This window comes from Bombina bombina, chromosome 2 (genome assembly GCF_027579735.1).
Source record: "Bombina bombina isolate aBomBom1 chromosome 2, aBomBom1.pri, whole genome shotgun sequence".
In the NCBI taxonomy this organism is placed as follows: Eukaryota; Metazoa; Chordata; class Amphibia; order Anura; family Bombinatoridae; genus Bombina; species Bombina bombina.
In genome coordinates this window covers 104,816,622-104,843,092 of record NC_069500.1, presented here as the reverse complement: position 1 = coordinate 104,843,092, position 26,471 = coordinate 104,816,622, and the positions used below count along the sequence as shown (strand labels likewise).

At 39.9% G+C, this 26,471-nt stretch overlaps 1 protein-coding gene across 1 annotated transcript in view; it reads left to right on the top strand.

Annotated features, from left to right (window-relative positions):
- Nucleotides 1–26,471, top strand: part of CAPSL (calcyphosine like) — a 136,452-nt gene that overhangs the window by 101,177 nt on the left and 8,804 nt on the right. Inside the window, exons 3-4 of the mRNA XM_053701206.1 lie at nucleotides 11,855–12,032; nucleotides 24,946–25,155. Of these exons, the coding sequence (XP_053557181.1) occupies nucleotides 11,855–12,032; nucleotides 24,946–25,155 (388 nt within the window). The remainder of the gene's footprint in view (nucleotides 1–11,854; nucleotides 12,033–24,945; nucleotides 25,156–26,471) is intronic.

Sequence of the window (26,471 nt, the reverse complement as noted above, 5' to 3'; positions counted from 1 at the left end):
ATCTAACCGTACCTTTAGTGTAGCCTTCTCCGGAGCATCCTCTGCCCCGTTACCACTTTCTGTTGGGGTACCTCAAATGTCTGTCCTCGGTCCGCTTCTCTTTTCAATCTATACGTCATCATTAGGTTCCTTAATAAAGTCCCATGGGTTTCTATAACATTTGTATGCCGATGACACCCAAATCTACCTCTGTCCTCTCACTACCTTAAGCTAAATCTCTCCAAAACTGAACTCCTTTTTTTCCCCCTTCTTCCAAATCTCCACCCCCCAATTTTTTATAACTGTTGATAATTCCATCATTACACCTACCCCGCATGCCCGATGTCTTGGGGTCACAATTGACTCAGACCTTTCCTTCACTAAGATTTTAATCCACTCTCTCACCCTTTCCCATCTCGACTACTGCAACTCCGTCCTCTCTGGTCTACCTAGCTGCCGCCTAGCTCCTTTACAATCTATAATGAATGTGCTTAGAGGAATGTGGCTGCACCTCACTGACGAGGCCCATAGGAGGCCAAAACGATCGTCTGGGGTTGTCATGTTCCTTGTTCAGAGGAGAATTGCCTGGTATTTCGGGACTGGACTGACCTTACTTGTCGGAATCAGACTGATATACTTCAGCACACTGGTCTAAAAGAGGCTGCTTCTGGGTGGTAAATCACCATAGAACTAGTTGATGAGCTGTTGTTCATTCCAGGTAGAGTGCTTCTCTTTTCGTATACAATATATATATATATATACCTCCTATATATATATATATATATATCTATATATATATAACTTGTAATACGAGCTAAAAAATCTGACGCCTGCAAACAGCTGCATTAAACCCCTTTTCACTTGCGTGCAACAGTTAGCCCGACACTCGTAATCTAGCCCTTAATGGGAGAAAAATGTACAGTACACTGTCTCTTTAAGATAAAAAGTGAGTTTATTTAACCCCTTCAGGACCTGGAAATTTAGAGAAAAACATTTTGGGGGGTAGTTATCAAGCCGTCAACCTCAAATACGCTGGAATTCCGCAGCGTATTTGTGGCGAGGCTGATTCGCCTTAGTTATCAAAGGCTCGAGACCGGCAAAAGTAGAATTTTGTGACGTAAGCTTCGATCCGCCGGACTCAGTCCGACACAGATCGATTCTTACGTCACTCCAGATGTTCCGCACACAAGTGCGGCACATTCTCACTACTTTTGCTAGCTATCAAAAAACTAGCAGGTACGCTCGGCACTTTTACGGCCCAGCGTACCTGGTTTTCAATCCGCCACCCCTGGAGGCGGCGGATCCCATAGGAATCAATGGGAGTCTGACCATAGCGAAAGTACAAGTTCGCTGCTGACAGACATCCCATTGATTTCTATGGGAGCTGTCTACACCTAACACCCTAACATGTACCCCGAGTCTAAACACCACTAATCTGACCCCCCCTACACCGCCGCAACTAAATAAAGTTATTACCCCCTAAACCGCCGCTCCCGGAGCCCACCGCAAGCTACTCTATACATATTAACCCCTAAACCGCCGCTCCCGGAGCCCACCGCAACTATAATAAATGTATTAACCCCTAAACCGCCGCTCCCTGAACCCGCCGCAACCTATATTAAATGTATTAACCCCTAATCTGCCCCCCCTACACCGTCGCCACCTATAATAAATTTATTAACCCCTATCCTGCCCCCCACTACGCCGCCGCCACTGTAATAAAATTATTAACCCCTAAACCTAAGTCTAACCCTAACCCTAACGCCCCCTAACTTAAATATTAATTAAATACATCTAAATAAATTAACTCTTATTAACTAAATGAATCCTATTTAAAACTAAATACTTACCTTTAAAATAAACCCTAATATAGCTACAATATAAATAATAATTATATTCTAGCTATCTTAGGATTTATTTTTATTTTACAGGTACCTTTCAATTTATTTTAACCATGTACAATAGCTATTAAATAGTTATTAACTATTTAATAGCTTACCTAGCTAAAATAAAGAGAAATGTACCTGTGAAATAAATCCTAACCTAAGTTACAATTACACCTAACACTACACTATACTTTAATAAATTATTCCTATTTAAAAATAAATACTTACCTGTAAAATAAACCCTAAGATAGCTACAATGTAATTAATACTTATATTATAGCTATCTTAGGATTTATATTTAGTTTACAGGTAACTTTGTATTTATTTTAGCTAGTTAGAATAGTTATTAAATAGTTATTAACTATTTAATAACTACCTAGCTAAAAGAAATACAAAATTACCTGTAAAATAAATCCTAACTTAAGTTACAATTAAACCTAATACTACACTATCATTAAATTAATTAAATAAACTACCTACAAATAACTACAATGAAATACAATTACATAAACTAACTAAAGTACAAAAAATAAAAAAAGCTAAGTTACAAAAAATAAAAAATTAAGTTACAAACATGTTAAAAATATTACAACAATTTTAAGCTACTTACACCTAATCTAAGCCCCCTAATAAAATAACAAACCCCCCCAAAATAAAAAAAATCCCTACCCTATTCTAAATTACATAAATTTCAAAGCTCTTTTACCTTACCAGCCCTTAAAAGGGCCATTTGTGGGGGCATGCCCCAAAAAGTTCAGCTCTTTTGCCTGTAAAAGAAAAATACAACCCCCCCCAACATTAAAACCCACCACCCACATACCCCTAATCTAACCCAAACCCCCCTTACAAAAACCTAACACTAATCCCCTGAAGATCATCCTACCTTGAGTCGTCTTCACTCAGCCGAGCCACCGATGGAACTGAAGAGGACATCCGGAGCGGAAGAAGTTAATCCTCCAAGCGGCGCTGAAGAAATCTTCCATCCGATGAAGTCATCATCCAGGCGGCGCTGAAGAAGTCTTCGATCCGGCCGATGTCATCTTCAAAGAGGCGCTGAAGAGGTCTTCTATCCGGGCGAAGTCATCTTCCAAGCCGGGTCTTGAATCTTCCTTCCGCCGACGCGGCACCACCTTCTTCACCGACGGACTACGACGAATGACGGCTCCTTTAAGGGACGTCATCCAAGATGGCGTCCCCTCAATTCCGATTGGCTGATAGGATTCTATCAGCCAATCGGAATTAAGGTAGGAAAAATCTGATTGGCTGATGGAATCAGCCAATCAGATTGAGCTCGCATTCTATTGGCTGTTCCGATCAGCCAATAGAATGCGAGCTCAATCTGATTGGCTGATTGGATCAGCCAATCGGATTGAACTTGAATCTGATTGGCTGATTCCATCAGCCAATCAGATTTTCCTACCTTAATTCCGATTGGCTGATAGAATCCTATCAGCCAATCGGAATTGAGGGGACGCCATCTTGGATGACGTCCCTTAAAGGAGCCGTCATTCGTCGTAGTCCGTCGGTGAAGAAGGTGGTTCCGCGTCGGCGGAAGGAAGATTCAAGACCCGGCTTGGAAGATGACTTCGCCCGGATAGAAGACCTCTTCAGCGCCTCTTTGAAGATGACATCGGCCGGATCGAAGACTTCTTCAGCGCCGCCTGGATGATGACTTCATCGGATGGAAGATTTCTTCAGCGCCGCTTGGAGGATTAACTTCTTCCGCTCCGGATGTCCTCTTCAGTTCCATCGGTGGCTCGGCTGAGTGAAGACGACTCAAGGTAGGATGATCTTCAGGGGATTAGTGTTAGGTTTTTGTAAGGGGGGTTTGGGTTAGATTAGGGGTATGTGGGTGGTGGGTTTTAATGTTGGGGGGGTTGTATTTTTCTTTTACAGGCAAAAGAGCTGAACTTTTTGGGGCATGCCCCCACAAATGGCCCTTTTAAGGGCTGGTAAGGTAAAAGAGCTTTGAAATTTATGTAATTTAGAATAGGGTAGGGATTTTTTTTATTTTGGGGGGCTTTTTTATTTTATTAGGGGGCTTAGATTAGGTGTAAGTAGCTTAAAATTGTTGTAATATTTTTAACATGTTTGTAACTTAATTTTTTATTTTTTGTACTTTAGTTAGTTTATGTAATTGTATTTCATTGTAGTTATTTGTAGGTAGTTTATTTAGTTAATTTAATGATAGTGTAGTATTAGGTTTAATTGTAACTTAGGTTAGGATTTATTTTACAGGTAATTTTGTATTTCTTTTAGCTAGGTAGTTATTAAATAGTTAATAACTATTTAATAACTATTCTAACTAGCTAAAATAAATACAAAGTTACCTGTAAAATAAATATAAATCCTAAGATAGCTAGAATATAATTATTATTTATATTGTAGCTATCTTAGGGTTTATTTTACAGGTAAGTATTTAGTTTTAAATAGGAATAATTTATTAAAGTATAGTGTAGTGTTAGGTGTAATTGTAACTTAGGTTAGTTTTTATTTTACAGGTTAATTTCAGTTTATTTTAGCTAGGTAAGCTATTAAATGGTTAATAACTATTTAATAGTTATTGTACATGGTTAAAATAAATTGAAAGGTACCTGTAAAATAAATATAAATCCTAAGATAGCTAGAATATAATTATTATTTATATTGTAGCTATATTAGGGTTTATTTTATAAGTAAGTATTTAGTTTTAAATAGGATTCATTTAGTTAATAAGAGTTAATTTATTTAGATGTATTTAATTAATATTTAAGTTAGGGGGGCGTTATGGTTAGGGTTAGACTTAGGTTTAGGGGTTAATCATTTTATTACAGTGGCGGCGGCGTAGTGGGGGGCAGGATAGGGGTTAATAAATTTATTATAGGTTGCGGCGGGTTCATGGAGCGGCGGTTTAGGGGTTAAACTATTTATTTAGTTGCGGAGAGGTGCGGGATCAGCAGGATAGGGGTTAATAATTTTATAATAGAGGGCGACGGTATAGGGGGGGCAGGATAGGGGTTACTAGGTATAATGTAGGTGGCAGCGGTGTCCGGGAGCGGCGGTTTAGGGGTTAATACATTTATAAGACTTGCGGCGGGGTCTAGGAGCGGCGGTTTAGGGGTTAATACATTTATAAGACTTGCGGCGGGGTCTAGGAGCGGCGGTTTAGGGGTTAATACATTTATAAGACTTGCGGCGGGGTCTAGGAGCGGCGGTTTAGGGGTTAGTAACTTTATTTAGTTGCGGGGGCCTCCGGGGGCGCCGGTATAGGGGGTAGAACAGTGTAGTTTAGTGTGAGTGCTTAGTGACAGGCTAGCAATAAAGCTGGGAAAAAGCCGAAGGGCAGCGAGATCGGATGAGTGATAACTGTCACAGTCCGCTGCTCATCGCCCCGCGGCTTTTTGACAGCTTTATTTGATAACTTAGGCGAACGTATTCAAGGTCCGCGGCGGCGAAGGTAGGCGAGCTTAGGCGGACGTATTGGGCCGGCGAAGCCAGAAAAGTAGACGGCTTGATAACTACCCCCCTTTGTATTTTAACTATTACTCAATTTTAACAGAAATAGTTTTTTAGTTTTTCTTTTTTAAATTTACTTATCAAAACTATATATTGTTTTAGTGGACAACCTTAAAGCATTGATCTATGCCGATTTTGGTATATTTCCTGCCACCGGTTTGCCACCAAATGTGATCAAATAAAAACCCAAAAATGTTCACTTTTTCACAAACTTTGGGTTTCTCACTGAAATTATTTACATACCACTTGTGCAATCATAACACAAATGTTTGTAAAAGCTTCTCTGGTATCTCCTTGAAAAATAACAGACTTGTTTGTTTTTGCCATTGCTTTTGGTAATTAGAAAGTTGCAATTGCATTTGTGCTGCACACTTCTAATATTCCTGGCAGTGAAGGGGTTAATTAGATAGCTTGTAAGGGTAATTTTATATGTAGTGTAGAGAATTTGCTGCTATCTGACACCTCCAACCCCCTGATCCCTACCTGATCCCTCCCAAACAGCTCTCTTTCCACCCTAGAGAGTCACTTATAATCTAGCCCTCTATGTTCTACATACAGTAATAAGACTACTTGAATTGGATAACAGGGACTTTCTCCAACATAGGTGTGTCCGGTCCACGGCGTCATCCTTACTTGTGGGATATTCTCTTCCCCAACAGGAAATGGCAAAGAGCCCAGCAAAGCTGGTCACATGATCCCTCCTAGGCTCCGCCTTCCCCAGTCATTCTCTTTGCCGTTGTACAGGCAACATCTCCACGGAGATGGCTTAGAGTTTTTTGGTGTTTAACTGTAGTTGTTATTATTCAATCAAGAGTTTGTTATTTTAAAATAGTGCTGGTATGTACTATTTACTCTGAAACAGAAAAGAGATGAAGATTTCTGTTTGTAAGAGGAAAATGATTTTAGCAACCGTTACTAAAATCGATGGCTGTTTCCACACAGGACTGTTGAGAGGAATTAACTTCAGTTGGGGGAAACAGTGTGCAGACTTTTGCTGCTTGAGGTATGACACATTTCTAACAAGACGATGTAATGCTGGAAGCTGTCATTTTCCCTATGGGATCCGGTAAGCCATTTTTATTACATAAAGAAAAAAAGGGCTTCACAAGGGCTTTTAAGACTGTAGACATTTTTCTGGGCTAAAACGATTCATATATAAGCATATTTTATACCCCATAGCCTTGAGGAATTATTTTAATCTTGGGAACTATGTAAAATAACCGGCAGGCACTGTATTGGTCACCTTATTCTCTAGGGGCTTTCCCTAATCATAGGCAGAGTCTCATTTTCGCGCCTCTATTGCGCACTTGTTTTTGGGAAGCATGACATGCAGATGCATGTGTGAGGAGCTCTGATACATAGAAAAGACTTTCTGAAGGCGTCATTTGGTATCGTATTCCCCTTTGGGCTTGGTTGGGTCTCAGCAAAGCAGATACCAGGGACTGTAAAGGGGTTAAATATAAAAACGGCTCCGGTTCCGTTATTTTAAGGGTTAAAGCTTCCAAATTTGGTGTGCAATACTTTTAAGGCTTTAAGACACTGTGGTGAAATTTTGGTGAACAATTCCTTCATACTTTTTCACAATTGCAGTAATAAAGTGTGTTCAGTTTAAAATTTAAAGTGACAGTAACGGTTTATTTTAAAACGTTTTTTGTACTTTGTTATCAAGTTTATGCCTGTTTAACATGTCTGAACTACCAGATAGACTGTGTTCTGAATGTGGGGAAGCCAAGGTTCCTTCTCATTTAAATAGATGTGATTTATGTGACACAAAATTTAGAGAAAATGATGCCCAAGATGATTCCTCAAGTGAGGGGAGTAAGCATGGTACTGCATCATCCCCTCCTTCGTCTACACCAGTCTTGCCCACACAGGAGGCCCCTAGTACATCTAGTGCGCCAATACTCCTTACTATGCAACAATTAACGGCTGTAATGGATAATTCTATCAAAAACATTTTAGCCAAAATGCCCACTTATCAGCGAAAGCGCGACTGCTCTGTTTTAGAAAATACTGAAGAGCATGAGGACGCTGATGATATTGGTTCTGAAGTGCCCCTACACCAGTCTGAGGGGGCCAGGGAGGTTTTGTCTGAGGGAGAAATTTCAGATTCAGGGAAAATTTCTCAACAAGCTGAACCTGATGTGATTACATTTAAATTTAAATTGGAACATCTCCGCGCTCTGCTTAAGGAGGTGTTATCTACTCTGGATGATTGTGAGAATTTGGTCATTCCAGAGAAACTATGTAAAATGGACAAGTTCCTAGAGGTCCCGGGGCCCCCCGAAGCTTTTCCTATACCCAAGCGGGTGGCGGACATTGTAAATAAAGAATGGGAAAGGCCCGGTATACCTTTCGTCCCTCCCCCCATATTTAAAAAATTGTTTCCTATGGTCGACCCCAGAAAGGACTTATGGCAGACAGTCCCCAAGGTCGAGGGGGCGGTTTCTACTCTAAACAAACGCACCACTATACCCATAGAAGATAGTTGTGCTTTCAAAGATCCTATGGATAAAAAATTAGAAGGTTTGCTTAAAAAGATGTTTGTTCAGCAAGGTTACCTTCTACAACCAATTTCATGCATTGTTCCTGTCACTACAGCAGCGTGTTTCTGGTTCGATGAACTGGAAAAGGCGCTCAATAATAATTCTTCTTCTTATGAGGAGATTATGGACAGAATTCATGCTCTCAAATTGGCTAATTCTTTCACCCTAGACGCCACTTTGCAATTGGCTAGGTTAGCGGCGAAAAATTCTGGTTTTGCTATTGTGGCGCGCAGAGCGCTTTGGCTAAAATCTTGGTCAGCGGATGCGTCTTCCAAGAACAAATTGCTTAACATTCCTTTCAAGGGGAAAACGCTGTTTGGCCCTGACTTGAAAGAGATTATCTCTGATATCACTGGGGGCAAGGGCCACGCCCTTCCTCAGGATAGGTCTTTCAAGGCCAAAAATAAACCTAATTTTCGTCCCTTTCGCAGAAACGGACCAGCCCCAAGTGCTACGTCCTCTAAGCAAGAGGGTAATACTTCTCAAGCCAAGCCAGCCTGGAGGCCAATGCAAGGCTGGAACAAAGGAAAGCAGGCCAAGAAACCTGCCACTGCTACCAAGACAGCATGAGATGTTGGCCCCCGATCCGGGACCGGATCTGGTGGGGGGCAGACTCTCTCTCTTCGCTCAGGCTTGGGCAAGAGATGTTCTGGATCCTTGGGCGCTAGAAATAGTCTCCCACGGTTATCTTCTGGAATTCAAGGGGCTTCCCCCAAGGGGGAGGTTCCACAGGTCTCAATTGTATTCAGACCAATCTTAGATCTCAAGATCCTAAACAAGTTTCTCAAGGTTCCATCGTTCAAAATGGAAACCATTCGAACAATTCTTCCTTCCATCCAGGACGGTCAATTCATGACCACGGTGGATTTAAAGGATGCGTATCTACATATTCCTATCCACAAGGAACATCATCGGTTCCTAAGGTTCGCATTCCTGGACAAGCATTACCAGTTTGTGGCACTTCCGTTCGGATTAGCCACTGCTCCAAGAATTTTCACAAAGGTACTAGGGTCCCTTCTAGCGGTGCTAAGACCAAGGGGCATTGCAGTAGTACCTTACTTGGACGACATTCTGATTCAAGCGTCGTCCCTTCCACAAGCAAAGGCTCACACGGACATTGTCCTGGCCTTTCTCAGATCTCACGGGTGGAAAGTGAACGTAGAAAAAAGTTCTCTATCTCCGTCAACAAGGGTTCCCTTCTTGGGAACAATAATAGACTCCTTAGAAATGAGGATTTTTCTGACAGAGGCCAGAAAATCAAAACTTCTAAACTCTTGTCAAATACTTCATTCTGTTCCTCTTCCTTCCATAGCGCAGTGCATGGAAGTAATAGGTTTGATGGTAGCGGCAATGGACATAGTTCCTTTTGCGCGAATTCATCTAAGACCATTACAACTGTGCATGCTCAGTCAGTGGAATGGGGACTATACAGACTTGTCTCCGACGATACAAGTAGATCAGAGGACCAGAGATTCACTCAGTTGGTGGCTGTCCCTGGACAACCTGTCACAGGGGATGAGCTTCCGCAGACCAGAGTGGGTCATTGTCACGACCGACGCCAGTCTGGTGGGCTGGGGCGCGGTCTGGGGACCCCTGAAAGCTCAGGGTCTTTGGTCTCGGGAAGAATCTCTTCTCCCGATAAATATTCTGGAACTGAGAGCGATATTCAATGCTCTCAAGGCTTGGCCTTAGCTAGCAAAGGCCAAGTTCATACGGTTTCAATCTGACAACATGACGACTGTTGCGTACATCAACCATCAGGGGGGAACAAGGAGTTCCCTGGCGATGGAAGAAGTGACCAAAATCATTCAATGGGCGGAGACTCACTCCTGCCACTTGTCTGCAATCCACATCCCAGGAGTGGAAAATTGGGAAGCGGATTTTCTGAGTCGTCAGACTTTTCATCCGGGGGAGTGGGAACTCCATCCGGAAATCTTTGCCCAAATTACTCAATTGTGGGGCATTCCAGACATGGATCTGATGGCCTCTCGTCAGAACTTCAAGGTTCCTTGCTACGGGTCCAGATCCAGGGATCCCAAGCCGACTCTAGTAGATGCACTAGTAGCACCTTGGACCTTCAAACTAGCTTATGTATTCCCGCCGTTTCCTCTCATCCCCAGGCTGGTAGCCAGGATCAATCAGGAGAGGGCATCTGTGATCTTGATAGCTCCTGCGTGGCCACGCAGGACTTGGTATGCAGACCTGGTGAATATGTCATCGGCTCCACCATGGAAGCTACCTTTGAGACGAGACCTTCTTGTTCAAGGTCCATTCGAACATCCGAATCTGGTCTCACTCCAACTGACTGCTTGGAGATTGAACGCTTGATCTTATCAAAGCGAGGGTTCTCAGATTCTGTCATTGATACTCTTGTTCAGGCCAGAAAGCCTGTAACTAGAAAAATCTACCACAAAATATGGAAAAAATATATCTGTTGGTGTGAATCTAAAGGATTCCCTTGGGACAAGGTAAAAATTCCTAAGATTCTATCCTTTCTTCAAGAAGGTTTGGAGAAAGGATTATCTGCAAGTTCTTTGAAGGGACAGATTTCTGCCTTGTCTGTGTTACTTCACAAAAAGCTGGCAGCTGTGCCAGATGTTCAAGCCTTTGTTCAGGCTCTGGTTAGAATCAAGCCTGTTTACAAACCTTTGACTCCTCCTTGGAGTCTCAATTTAGTTCTTTCAGTTCTTCAGGGGGTTCCGTTTGAACCCTTACATTCCGTTGATATTAAGTTATTATCTTGGAAAGTTTTGTTTTTGGTTGCAATTTCTTCTGCTAGAAGAGTTTCAGAATTATCTGCTCTGCAGTGTTCTCCTCCTTATCTGGTGTTCCATGCAGATAAGGTGGTTTTACGTACTAAACCTGGTTTTCTTCCGAAAGTTGTTTCTAACAAAAACATTAACCAGGAGATAGTCGTGCCTTCTTTGTGTCCGAATCCAGTTTCAAAGAAGGAACGTTTGTTGCACAATTTGGATGTAGTTCGTGCTCTAAAATTCTATTTAGATGCTACAAAGGATTTTAGACAAACATCTTCTTTGTTTGTTGTTTATTCTGGTAAAAGGAGAGGTCAAAAAGCAACTTCTACCTCTCTCTCTTTCTGGATTAAAAGCATCATCAGATTGGCTTACGAGACTGCCGGACGGCAGCCTCCTGAAAGAATCACAGCTCATTCCACTAGGGCTGTGGCTTCCACATGGGCCTTCAAGAACGAGGCTTCTGTTGATCAGATATGTAAGGCAGCGACTTGGTCTTCACTGCACACTTTTACTAAATTTTACAAATTTGATACTTTTGCTTCTTCTGAGGCTATTTTTGGGAGAAAGGTTTTGCAAACCGTGGTGCCTTCCATCTAGGTGACCTGATTTGCTCCCTCCCTTCATCCGTGTCCTAAAGCTTTGGTATTGGTTCCCACAAGTAAGGATGACGCCGTGGACCGGACACACCTATGTTGGAGAAAACAGAATTTATGTTTACCTGATAAATTACTTTCTCCAACGGTGTGTCCGGTCCACGGCCCGCCCTGGTTTTTTAATCAGGTCTGATAATTTATTTTCTTTAACTACAGTCACCACGGTATCATATGATTTCTCCTATGCAAATATTCCTCCTTTACGTCGGTCGAATTACTGGGGAAGGCGGAGCCTAGGAGGGATCATGTGACCAGCTTTGCTGGGCTCTTTGCCATTTCCTGTTGGGGAAGAGAATATCCCACAAGTAAGGATGACGCCGTGGACCGGACACACCGTTGGAGAAAGTAATTTATCAGGTAAACATAAATTCTGTTTTTCTTTCGACTTCCCTGACTCACCCCCTCTGTCACAACACAAAAATATTTGGTATAGGTTCTAGTGTGATATTTCTTCAGTGATATTATGTAATATCACTTGTAAGCAATAGATCAGTTTTTTTATATTGTGTTTTTATTGCATATTTATGTTGTGTCTCCAGGGTATTTCGAATTATGGATGATGATAACAGCAGATCCCTTGATTTTAAAGAATTTCTAAAAGGATTGAATGATTATGGGGTCGTAATTGAAAAAACTGAAGCTCAGGATATTTTCTCAGTATTTGACAAAGACAAAAGTGGAACCATAGATTTTGATGAATTCCTTGTCACATTACGGGTAAGTCAGATAAAATCAAGTTATTATTTTTTCCATTTTAATTTATGTTTTTACTGGTAACCAGGACAGGATAAAACTGTAATATTTACTTTATAGTATTTGCTGTTTCTAGAACCCTGGGGTGTTAAAGCCGCATACATATAATAAAGAAATGCTATTCACATTTAGGGCTAGATTATAAATGGAGCACAATCAATAACGCAGGGCGCTTTATCTTTTGCGTGACTATGCGCAAAGAATAATTCACAATCTTGTACTAGAAGTAGATGCTTTAATATCTTAGCCAAAGCATTTTAATGTGGCTGAATCATATTTAGCGTGCCCTATACTTTAAATGGATATAGCAGAGAGCACTATTAGCACATGCTCATTTTACAAGTAGTGAGATAAATGTTTATCTTAAAGGGGATACTCAAGTCAAAATTAAACTTTCATGATTCAGATAAAACATTCAATTTTAACCCCTTAATGACAGAGGACGTGCCAGGTACGTCATAGAAAAAACTCCCCTTAACGACAATTGACGTACCTGGCACGTCCTCTGTTGTTTGAAGTGCTGGAAGCGATCATGATCGCTTCCAGCTGCTTCCAGGGGATTGTAGTGATGCCTCAATATTGAGGCATCACTGCAATCCCCTATTTTACCCACCGATGCAGAAAGGGCCACTCTGTGGCCCTCTCTGCATCGGCTATTGATTGCAAAACATTCGATTACGTTGGTGGGTGGGAGCAGCTTCCTGGAGCTTGTTGCGATGTGTCTTACCAGGATCGGATATAGCCTTGTGTTCGGTTGTGGCGGCGGCGGCGGGGGGGGGCGGAGGGGGGGTGCGCGCTCGTGCGTGCGCATGCAAAACATGGATTCATGTACAAAAAAAACTGATGGCGAGTGGTGTCTCAGTTGTTTAGTAAGGGATCTGGGAGGGGGAGGTATGTAGATTGTTCAGGGGGGGCCTGCTACACTACAGAAAACACATTTTTATTATAAAAAAGTAAAATAAAACAATTTTTGGGGGCAAATTGGGTACTGGCAGACAGCTGCCAGTACCCAAGATGGCGGCAAATAGGTAGATGGGGATGGTTAGGGAAATGTATGGGGGGGATCAGGGAGGTTGTGGGGTAAGGGGGATCCATCACTGCACACTGTATGAAAAAAAATTAAAAAAAATTATAAATGCTTTTTATTTCAGTACTGGCAGACTTTCTGCCAGTACTTAAGATGGCGATGGCAATTGTGAGGTGGGGGAGGGAAGAGAGCTGTTTGAGGGGGGTCATGGGGGGATCAGGGGGTGGGATGTGTCAGGTGGGAGGCTGATCTCTACACTAAAGCTAAAAATTAACCCTGCAAGCTACCTAATTAACCCCTTAACTGCTGGGCATATTACAAGTGTGGTGCGCAGCAGCATTTAACGGCCTTATTATTACCAAAAAGCAAAGCCAAAGCTATACATGTCTGCTATTTCTGAAGAAAGGGGATCCTAGAGAAGCATTTACAACCATTTGTGCCATAATTGCACAAGCTGTTTGTAAATAATTTCAGTGAGAAACCTAAAATTGTGAAAAATTTAACAGTTTTTTTTATTTGATCGTATTTGGCGGTGAAATGGTGGCATGAAATATACCAAAATGGGCCTAGATCAATACTTGGGGTTGTCTACTACACTAAACTAAAGCTAAAATTAAACCTAAAAGCTCCCTACAAGCTCCCTAATTAACCCCTTCACTGCTGGGCATAATACACGTGTGGTGTGCAGCGGCATTTAGCGGCCTTCTAATTACCAAAAAGCAACGCCAAAGCCATATATGTCTGCTATTTCTGAACAAAGGGGATCCCAGAGAAGTATTTACAACCATTTATGCCATAATTGCATAAGTTGTTTGTAAATAAATTCAGCGAGAAACCTAAAGTTTGTGAAAAAAATTGTGAAAAAATCAACAATTTCTTTTATTTGATCGCATTTGGTGGTGAAATGGTGGCATGAAATATACCAAAATTGGCCTAGATCAATACTTTGGGATGTCTTCTAAAAAAAAATATATACATGTCAATGGCTATTCAGGGATTACTGAAAGATATCAGTGTTCCAATGTAACTAGCGCTAATTTTGAAAAAAAGTGGTTTGGAAATAGCAAAGTGCTACTTGTATTTTTTGCCCTATAACTTGCAAAAAAAGCAAAGAACATGCAGACATTGGGTATTTCTAAACTCGGGACAAAATTTAGAAACTTTTTAGAATGGATGTTTTTTGGTGGTTGTAGATGTGTAACAGATTTTGGGGGTCAAAGTTAGAAAAAGTGTGTTTTTTTTCCATTTTTTCCTCATATTTTATATTTATTTTTATAGTAAATTATAAGATATGATGAAAATAATGGTATCTTTAGAAAGTCCATTTAATGGCGAGAAAAACGGTATATAATATGTGTGGGTACAGTAAATGAGTAAGAGGAAAATTACAGCTAAACACAAACACAGCAGAAATGTAAAAATAGCCATTGTCATTAAGGGTAAGAAAATTTAAAAATGGTCCGGTCATTAAGGGGTTAAACAACTTTCCAATTTACTTCCATTAACAAAATGTGCACAGTCTTTTTATATTTACACTTTTTGAGTCACTAGTTCCTACTGAGCATGTGCAAGAATTCACAGAATATAGGTATATGCATTTGTGATTGGCTGATGGCTGTCACATGATACAGGAGACATAACTTTGAGATTTGCCCAGATCTTAGTGTAGTGATCTTTTGATAATTATAGGTCCATAATTAATATACTTTTTACCTCTGTGATTACCTTGTATCTAAGCCTCTGTAGACTGCCCCCATATTTCACTTCTTTTAACAGACATTTTAGCCAATCAGTGCCCTCTTATAAGTAATTCAACGGGCATGAGCACAATGTTATCTATATGGCACACATGCACTAACACCCTCTAGCTGCAAAAACTGCATTCAGATATGAGACGGCCTTCCAGGGCTTAGAAATTGATGGGCCTACTTCGGTTTAGCTTTTAACTAAAAATACCAAGAGAACAAAGCAAATTTGATGATAAAAGTAATTGGAGACTTGTTTTAACCCCTTAATGACCAAGGACGCACCAGGTACGTCCTGCAAAAACTGTCAGTTAGTGACAATAGACGTACCTGGTACGTCCTCAGTCTAATTGAGTGCTGGAAGTGATTGCGATAGCTTCCAGCAGCTCTCAGGGTATTGCAGTGATGCCTCGATATTGAGGCATCCTGCAAAACCCTTTTTTAAGCATCCAATGCAGAGACTTTCTGCCAGTACTTAAGATGGCGGTGACAATTGTGATGTGGGGGAGGGAAGAGAGCTGTTTGAAGGGGTCAGGGAGGGATCAGGGGGTGGGATGTGTCAGGTGGGATGCTGATCTCTACACTAAAGCTAAAATTAACTCTACATGCTACCTACCTAATGAACCCCTTAACTGCTGGGCATAATACAAGTGTGGTGCCCAGCGTCATTTAGCGGCCTTCTAATTACCAAAAAGCAACGCCAAAGCCATATATGTCTGCTATTTCTGAATAAAGAGGATCCCAGAGAAGCATTTACAACCATTAGTGCCATAATTGCACAAACTGTTTGTAAATAATTTCAGTGAGAAACCTAAAGTTTGTGAAAAAGTTAGTAAAAAAGTTAACCATTTTTTTGTATTTGATCGTATTTAACGGTGAAATGGTGGCATGAAATGTACCAAAATGAGCCTAGATCAATAATCTGGGTTGTCTACTAAAAAAAATATATATATACATGTGAAGGGTTATTCAGGGATTCCTAACAGATATCAGTGTTACAATGTAACTATGGCAAACTTTTGGGGGGAAAATGGTTTTGAAATAGCAAAGTGCTACTTGTACTTATTGCCCTATAACTTGCAAAAAAGCAAAGAACATGTAAACATTGGGTATTTCTAAACTCAGGACAAAATTTAGAAACTATTTAGCATAGAAGTTTTTTTGGTGGTTGTAGATGTGTAACAGATTTTGGGGGTCAAAGTTATAAAAAGTGTGTTTTTTAAAAAAAATATTCATCATATTTTCAATTTTTTTTATAGTAAATTATATAATATGATGAAAATAATGGTATCTTTAGAAAGTCCATTTAATGGCGAGAAAAATGGTATATAATATGTGTGGGTACAACAAATGAGTAAGAGGAAAATTACAGCTAAACACAAGCACTGCAAAATTTAAAAATAGCCCTAGTCCTTAAGGGTAAGAAAATTGAAAAATTTTCTGGTCACTAAGGGGTCAAAGCATTTTGAAAGTTTTTCACAGTTAGACAGTACTGGTTCACAAGTGTCATATAAATAACATTTTGCTCACTCCCGTGGAGTTATTTAGAAGTCTTCACTGATGGCTAAACTGCATGTCTGTCAAAAGCACTGAGATAAGGGGGCAGTCTGCAGAGGCTTAGATACAAGGTAATCACATAGGTAAAATATATATTAATATAATTGTGTTGGTTATGCAAAACTGGGGTATGGGTAATAAAGGGATTATCTATAGTTTTAAACAAAAACAATTCGGGTGTAGACTGTCCCTTTAAATTACTTGCCCTATCTGAATCATGAAAGTTTACATTTTTACTACACTGTCCCTTTAATGTTGCTGTTTATATTATAATAGTTTTGTATTTAGCATTTTATCTAATAATTGAAATAAATAAACTTTACAAGTACGTAATTATTTTTAAATTTATTTAGGTATATAATTTGGGTTTAGCTAAGTGCATTGCTATTTACATTTTTAGTAGTTTTAAATATAAGGTAGTGTAATGAATAACATAATTTTTTCAAGGTGCAAATGATAATTGTCACCCATATACAAAAATAGGCAGGGGGCTCTCATCAGCCCGAAGGAAATACTTTTATTGTTAAGTATAAATTCTGTTTTCCTTCTTAGCTGATGAGAGTCCATCACTTCATAATATGTGGGATACAATACCCAAGCTGAGAGTCCATTTTAAGAACAGGTGGGACAAAAAGTAGGCAGTTCCTATTTGCCGGACACTGCGGCTTGAAGGACTTTCCTGCCAAAAGCTGCATCAGAAGAAGTATAAATGTCAAATGATAAAATTTGGAAAATGTGTGAAGGGAAGACCAAGTTCCGCCTTGCAAATTGTTTCAAGGAGGCATCATCCTTGAAAGTCCAGGAAGTAGATACTTATCTCATAGAGTGAGCAGTTACTCTCTTTGGTGGTGGACCTCAACCAAATAAGCCGTAAAAATAATCTGCTTGAGCCAGGAAGCCAAGTCCACAGCCGCAGCTTTCTGATCCTTCCTAGGACCATTGTAGTGGACAAATAAACTGGACGTTTGTCTAAAGTCTTTAGTAGCCTGAATATATAACATTAAAGCTCTGATTGCATCTAGGTTGTGAAGTAATCTTTCCTTTGGATTAGAAGTCTTTGGACACAAAGAAGGAACAACTATTTCCTGATAAACAGTTTAAAGTCTAAAATATAAAAAACCGTTTAAAGTCTAAAGTATGCATAGGTTCAAAAGGAGAACCTTGCAGAACAGAACTATAAATTCAAGTTCCAAGGAGGAGAAATTGGTCTAACAGGACAAATTCTCACCAGGGCTTGAACAAAATTTTGAACATCTGGCAATTTAGCCAACCTTTTGTTAAACAAAACAGTTAAATTGATATCTGACCCTTTTAGAGAACTAGTCGATAGGCCCCTTATCTATTCCAACCTGAAGGAACATAGGTATTTTGTAAATTTCAAAGGATTTCCAAGAAAAAAACCTCAAGAAGAACACCAAAGATAGTAAACTTTCCAGATGTTATGATAAATTCTTTGCTTAACTGGCTTACTTGCATGAAGCAAAGTATAGATAGCCAAACCAGAGAAACCACTGATCTTGAGGTCTAAGCATTTAACCTTCACACAGTCAAATTCAGCAAACTGAGATCTGGGTGGAACAGAGTTCCTTGAGACAGAAAAACCTTCCTTAGGGGTAGGGTCCATTTAGGAAGAGAAGATTAGGACCGCATACCAAGTTCTGCAGGCCCACATCAAAGATATGAGAATTATTGAAGATGAATCCTGTTTGATTCTTGCAATGATTCTTGAAAGAAGAACAAATTGGCAAAACAGGAATGTTAAATTAAATATTCAGGGGCAAACTAAGGAATCTATCATAGAGCTTTGAAGTCTCTATATCCGGCACAATATGCTTGGAGCATTAGATCTATACATACTAGAAACCAATTTAGAATAAGCTGGTCAAATATGTCTTGATAAAGAACCCATTCTCCTGACTGAACAGATTAAAATAGTCTGCTTCCAAATTGTTCACACCTTGTATATGAAGTTGACAGAGAACAGCTTTCCTTCTCTATTCATAATAGAAAGAGAGACATTTATTGCATGGTGAGGGAGATGCAAGTCTCTCTTTGATAGTTGATTTACGCAACCACTGTAAAGATGTCTGTTCAGAAATGGAGATGGGTCTTAACTTAGAATGGACCATGGCCTGAAGAGCTCTAAGAAATGTTCAGAGTTCCAGAATGTTGAGTGGTAACCTCGCCTCCAGAGGGAATCAAACTTCTTGCATCCCTTAAGACCTCCAGATGGTTCCCCGGCACAGGCAAGTGCTGATGTGAGCAATGAACACAACGAAAGGAAAGCAAAAAAAGGATGCATAAGTGCTATAGAGCAAGGAAACAAAATACGTTTGAGATAGCCCTAAGATAATATGAACCTGGTAAGACACTGTAAAAACTGCATGGGCATTAGGGCTTACCTTCCACATTTGCTAGGTAGACTCGTGTAATTCTAAGCAGAGGCTGGTTTGCAGTCTCTCCTTGCCTTTAAAGCACAGGAGGGCTGAGTAAATGCTTGCATCAGATACTTTCTGTTTAATAAAACATATGTTAAAATACACATATTAAGATGACTGTAAAGAGGAAAACAGTGAGAGAGAGAGAGATAGAGAGATTTAAGTCTACTCTTATTTACTCAGCAGCAGCTGGAGTATAATCACAGGGGAAACACCGGGTAGCCTCTAAGAACTAATATAGAATGTTAAACAATAGCATCATTTGTAAATAAATCAGTTGTACAGAAGATATAAATGTAAGTAGATATGTTAGATGATGCAGAGTTACTTCTGTATATATATATATATATATATATATATATATATATATATTATACATTAAAATACCAAGTACCTTGGGGCTTTTATATATGTGAGTCTATACAGGATAGAGCATATACAACATATATTGCTGACATAAACTGGTTATACAACCAATTATAAATACGGTCACTTATGGGCACATAAAGTACACCTATCTGTATAGAAATGTATAATTGTTGGATATGTAAACCGAAGTTATTGGCTCACTGCAGAATACTGTGCTTTTCTAGAGTGCATAAATTAGAATTAGATATGCAGACATTTAAATATGGTATGAGCATGCCAATAAAAACCTTCCATTCATATGGTTATAAACATGCATGTAACAGAGAGTGGTACATCACCCTGTGAAAAGTCATGCAACCATAACATAGTAAATATTCATGCTTGAAGGAATCAGTATGCAAAGTTGTTGTACATTATGTAATGCAAACTCAGTTTATAAAAACTCTAAAGTCTCTGCAAATATAATGTCTGTTGTACAACTTTATACCTATATATAGTATTAATGAACTGTAAGGAGAGTATACCATTCTAAATCTGTGTTCCATGCATTTTTGAATGTATAAACTCATTATAAAAACGAAGCCAGTTTTATCAGCTTGCTGCATGAAAATAAACCAAGTTGTGGTAATACAGGACTGGCAGCCCTGCATAAAATGTAGTCAAAGTGCCCCTTAATGGGTAAAAAGGGGGTTAAATGTGCTGCTCAACACACAAAATTGTGGACAGATGGGGAAACACAATTAAAAAGCAAATTGCTGTACAAAAACTGGGATTAAAAATATTCACACCAGTATTATCCCACAGCACACCTCAGAACATAAAAGAGCTAAGAGAATGACAATTAAGTAGCATAGAAAACCTTTTACACACAGCACCCCTAGCGGCTCTTAATTCCAGGGCATAGAAGGGGTTAAACTTGCCAGACTAAAACACCAAAATGCCTTATAATCCATCAAATCAAATTCACAGCACCTGAAGCTGATGCAGAAAAGGGAAAATGGTTGCCAAGGAAAGGGGGCGGAGCTTATCACCATAACAATATGCAGGCCCAAAACCTGTGCAAGATTTTGAAATAAACTGTCAAAATTTAAAATTGTTAAAAAAAACACCTTTCCTAATACCATTTGTGTCCTCCTGGCCAACTGCGCTGTGAGAGATCTAACTGATAACTGCACAAGGCAGTTACTGGCAAGAGACAGTACCCATTTGTAGAAAAATGCAGAAATAAGGTTTTTGAGCTAAAAAAATTGTAAATTGAGCTGCTAAGGAGTCCTAAGGATGCTAGATAAGAACTATCCTATGCCTCATTCCCCCAAATTCACATGTTAAACACATAAGTAATGCTCCTCAGGTGTAAGGCTGTGACCCCAGCTATATAGTACCTGTATTAAGGATAGTACTATTGGATAGCTCCTGGGTTGTGTAGTGCCCGAATCACTTATATGGACTGAAGCAACCCTCTACTGTGTCTTACCAGCTTGCTGAGACCTTTCTCCCTCACAGGTTCCTGATCCAGTAGAGAGCCCACCCAGTGCAAGTAAATATATGGCATACTGTGAATATACATGTAACCGCTCAAGGGGAGGTTAGGGATGGGTCCCTGCAATGTCCGAGGACCGTTATGGCTGTTAGATTACCCACTAGGTAATGGAAAGCACATAACAGAGGTAATCCTCACCCCATTTTCACTCAGAGTCTTCTTAAGTGAAATTGCCTAGGGGTATTGGGTCCCAAGTCAGGTCTGAGCCCACAAATCATATGAAAAAATAATAAACTCTAGATTGTTGAGCACCTCTGAAATCTTCAACCTCTATCCTCAGAGGCCAAGAACAAACTGGAGAGGGGTTGGCAGGGGCTAAAACTCTGTAAGGGTTCTTGACCTCCTGATAGCTGGAATATATCCAACATGTTATGAAGCTATGGACTCTCATCAGCTAAGAAGGAAATATAAATGGGCACATAGGTTATTATTACATTAAGGGTTGGTGGACAGACTGAGAATTACTGTACATTAAAGGGCCAGTAAAGTTACAAAATAAGGTTATATAATTCTGCACATAGGGCAGAATTATATAACATTAGCCTAGCGCCAGCTTTCTAAAGCAAAGGAAAGAAGAGATATTTACCTACGAAAATTATTTTTACAGACCGCCGCTCCTGGCTCTACTGAGTTCTACGGTCTGTAAAAATAATTTGCGTAGGTAAATATCTCTTCTTTCCTTTGCTTTAGAAAGCTGGTGCTAGGCTAATATTATATAATTCTGCACTATGTGCAGAATTATATAACATTATTTGGTGGGTTTACTGGCCCTTTAAGATATTTATTGAGAGCGGCAGCACATTTCTATTTATAGCTTTATAATCATAGAGATGACCATTTAACGTTGTTTATATTAAAAAAGGAGTAGTTCTTTGTGCGTAAGTACATGACATATGTCAGTCACCATTCTTATCCCTGTGGCATGCTCAGGTATGTATATTATTATTATTATTATTATTATTATTATACTTTATTTATGAAGCACCATCATATTCTGCAGCGCTGTCCATGGATACAGTTAATTTAAATAAAACAATAATATAAGACTTGTAAGAGACAGGACAAAATTTACAAACACATACAGGAGGAATTGAGGGCCCTGTTCCCGTGGGAACTTACAATCTAGAAGGGTAGGAGGTTGAGAAACTGGAGGTGAGGACTGCAAGATTAAATGAGGGAAATGTTGTTAGGTAAGAGAAATGTTATTGAGTTGGGTGGTAGGCTTCTCTGAACAGAAAAGTCTTCAGAGAGCATTTAAAGGAAGAAAGATTAGGGAAAAGCCTGACAGCACGAGGGAGAGTATTCCAGAGGGTAGGTGCTGCACGACAGAAATCCTGCAGTCTAGCATGAAAAGAGGTGATAGTCGCAGATGCAAGGAGCAGGTCATTGTTGGATCTTAGTGGGCGGGCTGGAGTATACTTGTTGATTAGAGAGGATTAGTAGAGGGGAGCGGTGTTGGTGAGCGCTTTGTATGCAAGGGTGAGAATTTTGAATTTAATTCTGCTGTGAATGGGGAGCCAATGAAGGGACTCGTAGAGAGGTGCAGCAGATACAGAGCGACGGGAAAGGTGGATCAGCCTGGCAGAGGCATTTAGGATGGATTGAAGGGGGAGAGGCGGGAAAGAGGAAGGCCAGTAAGTAGGTTATTGCAGTAGTCAAGTTGGAAAATAACAAGGGGTGGATTATTTGCTTTGTGGTGTTAGCGCACAGAAAAGGTTGAATTTTGGAAATATTGCGTAGATGGTTGCAGCAGGATGTAGAAAGGGATTGGATATGGGGGAAGAAGGATAGATTTGAGTCAAGTGTATCTCCGAGGCAGCGGACTTGGGGCAATGGGAAAATGGTGATGCCGTCAACAGGGATAGAGAAGTCAAAAGTCGGCGTAGAGCTTGAGGGGGGATAAGAAGGAGCTCAGTCTTGGACATGTTAATCTTTGGGTGGTGAGAGACCATCCAGGAAGAAATACCAGATAAGCAGTCGCTGACATGAGACAGGACAGAGGGAGAGAGAGCAGGGGTGGAGAGGTAGATCTGGGTGTCATCAGCATAGAGGTGATATTTGAAGCCATAACTGTTGATAAGTTTACCTAGCGAAGAAGTATAAATGGAGAAGAGTAGAGGGCCCAGAACAGATCCTTGAGGTACTCCAACAGACAGAGGCATTGGAGAGGAGGTTGCCGGCAAATGACACAGAAAAAGATCTGTGAGAAAGATCGGAGTGAATCCAGGAAAGAGCAGTTTCACAGAGGCCAAAAGTGCTAAGGGTCTGTAGGAGGAGGGGGTGGTCAACTGTGTCGAAGGCAGCTGAGAGGTCAAGTAAGATGAGTTATAGAGTAGTGGCCAATAATTTTAGCAGAGAGAAGATAGTTTGTAACCTTGGTAAGGGCAGTCTCAGTTGAGTGTTTGGGGCGGAATCCGGATTGCAGGGGTCAAGCAAGGAGTTGGCAGACAGGAAGTGGGTTAGGCGAGTGTAAACTACTTTTTCAAGGAGTTTTGATGTTAGTGGAAGCAGTGATATTGGGCGATAGCTTTCAGGAGAATTAGGGTCGAGGGAGGGTTTTTTGAGTATGGGAGTGACTTTTGCGTGTTTGAAAGAAGATGGGAATGAGCCGGTAGAGAGATATAGGTTGAAGATGTGGGTAAGAGCAGGAGTGAGGGTGGAATATAGGGAGGGTATTAGATGGGAAGGGATAGGGTCGAGCGGGCAGGTAGTGAGGCATGAGGAAGATAGTAAGGAAGAAACTTCATTCTCAGTGGCTGGATGGAAGATGCAGAGGGTGGCAGAGAGAGTAACTGGGCCTGTTGTTGGAATATTGCAGGTTGGTGTTGGGATGTTGCTTCGGATAGTACGTGTTTTGTTTAAAAAGTAGTCTGCCAGGTCTTGAGCACTAAAGACAGACGGGGGGGGGTGGAGCAGGTTTGTAGAGGAGTTAAAGGTGGAGAAGAGTTGTTTAGGGTTTGAGGAAAGAGTAGATATGAGAGAAGAGAAGTAGGTTTGCTTGGCTAAGTGAAGGGCAGAAGTGTATAAGCGAAGAATAAACTTATAGTGTATGAAATCAGGTTCAGAGTGAGTTTTCCTCCAGACATGCGCAGCAGTACGGGAGCATTTTTGCGAATAGTGTGTTTGCTGAGAGTGCCAGGGCTGCAACTGACGGCGTGATGTTTTGCACAGTTGGGGTGGGGCAAGTGTGTCTAGTGCCGAGGAGAGAGTTTTGTTATAGTGGGCTGTTGCGAGATCAGGGCAGGTTATAGTGGAAGTGTGAGGGAGGAGATCTTGAATGATTTTTGAAAATTGGAGCGAATCCACAGCATGTAGATTTCTACAGGTGCGGGGGTGGGATGGAGAAGTGGGTTTAGCTGTTGCATTAATATTATAGGTGACCAGGTGATGCTCTGAAATGGGAAAAGAGCGACAGGTGAGGTCAGATATAGAACAGAGGTAAGAAAATACCAGGTCGATGGAGTGTCCATCACGGTGGGTAGGGAATAGGGTGGATTGTGAGAGACCGAAGGAGGATGTGAGTAAAAGAAGTTTAGAGGCAGCAGGGGCAGATGGGTGGTCAATGGGAATGTTGAAGTCCCCAAGAATTAGGGTTGGCATATTTGTAGAGAGAAAGTGAGGGAGCCAGGCGGCAAAGTTGTCAAAGAATTGTGAGGTAGGTCCAGGAGGGCGATAGATGACTGCCACTTTGACGGAGAGGGGGTAGAACAGGCAAATACAGTGGACTTCAAAGGAGGAGAAGGAGAATGATGGGATTGGAGGTAGATACTGATAAGTGCAGGAGGGGGAGAGCAGGATCCCAACACCACCGCCCTGTTTCTCACCTGGCCTTGGGGTATGGCTAAAGTGAAGACCACCATGTGTGAGAGCAGCAGTGGAAACGGTGTCGGAAGCAGATAGCCAGGTTTCGGTAATTGCTAAAAGGGTGAAAACATTTGAAATAAACAGGTCATGAATGGTTGTAAGTTTGTTGCAGACAGAGCGAGAGATCTACAGTATATCTTTGTGACTGGATGGTACAACCAATATGCCTATACCAGTTTTCCTATAGATGCATTGATTTGGTTACATTTATTCCCTCTAGTTTCCTTGTTCCTTTATATTTGCTTTTGCAAAAACATCCTGAAAACATTCCACTTTACATATGTGGTTGGATTTATGTAGCCAACACTAAAACTAATTCAATAGTATTTTCTTGTAGCCACCTATGTCAAATGCAAGAAAAGAAATGATCATGCAGGCGTTTAGAAAACTGGACAAATCAGGAGATGGTATTGTAACTATTGAAGATTTACGAGGGGTATACAATGCAAAGTACCACCCAAAATATCAAAATGGAGAGTGGACTGAAGATCAGGTTTTTAGGAGCTTTCTTGATAATTTTGACTCCCCCTATGACAAAGATGGGCAGGTATGTAAAATGTATAGGTTTTGAATGTTAATGGATTCAAAAGTTAATAATTTTAAATGTATTTATTTCATTTTACAAGAAAATCCATACTGCTTGGGACCAGAAAAAGTTTGGATTGTGGAATAGATTAGATTTAGGAATATTTGCATCTGTAAAATGGGACAGTTTGGAGAGGGGGATGGAACCGAGTGTAAACAACAATATCTTATGTCATTAGGCAATGTTTACAGAACATGTCATAATACAGCGTATACATGTAACCTAAATGTAGTTTTATATCATGTTTAATACTTTTGTATACATAGTTCCATTAGAAAGATAATAATCGGTTATCAGTATTTTTTTGTTTTAAATAATTGGTTTTAAATAAATTTAGACTATTATTTACATTTTAGAGCATAAAAATCAAACAAGTGACACAGGCAGAGAAGACTATGACTTATAGGCAGCGAAAATTATTAATTGACGATAATTTAAAAAATAAAAATAAATAATAATTTAAAAGTTTGGATTTCAGGATAAGTTTAGATTTTTGAGTTCTGGATTTGGGGATTGGTACCTGTACCTTAAATCAATCCACTAAACTAAACTATTTTATTTTATATTGCCCAAGAAATAGATATTTAAAACATTTTTTTTACTTTTCTTTCTTAAAAATAAACAGCCATCAAAAGCACTAGTAGAATACTCGAGTGGGCAATTAATTTATGACTTGCCATTCACCATTTAATGGCTTTCAAAAAGTTATACATTTCTTTTTTAAAAGGGTAAATAATTAGCATGCTGACTTGAAATATATATTTAATCTCAAGCAAAATGCATAATTCAATCATGCAATTGTTTCATTAGAACCCAATCCAATTTTTTCTTTGTTTGTATCCTACTATCATAATTATTGAGCTGTTTATCTTTTAATTGTTAGTAAAATTAACATAACGTAAAAACATAAAACATAATTCTTCATTCAGTCATTTATATACACATATACACTTTGATTCCCTGTATTCAGAAAGGAATGCATGTAAGTATGTTAAGTTTTTGTAAATTAGTGAATATTTTTTCACATTAGCATCTCATTAATGTTTAATGCACTTAAAGTTTTTTTTATTAAAAATGGGATTTTAGTAGTGTATAACAGAGTTGTCCAACCTATGGTGCAAAACCACATTGTGACTTACTAGTGCTTTATCCCCTGTTACTCCCAAAAATATATGTGTTGGAACCATAGAGATATTTTTTTATCAGAAGCATTATCGTATAACCTAAAAAAAAAACGTGGCACATTTGAAGTTTTATTTCATAGAACTAATATATTT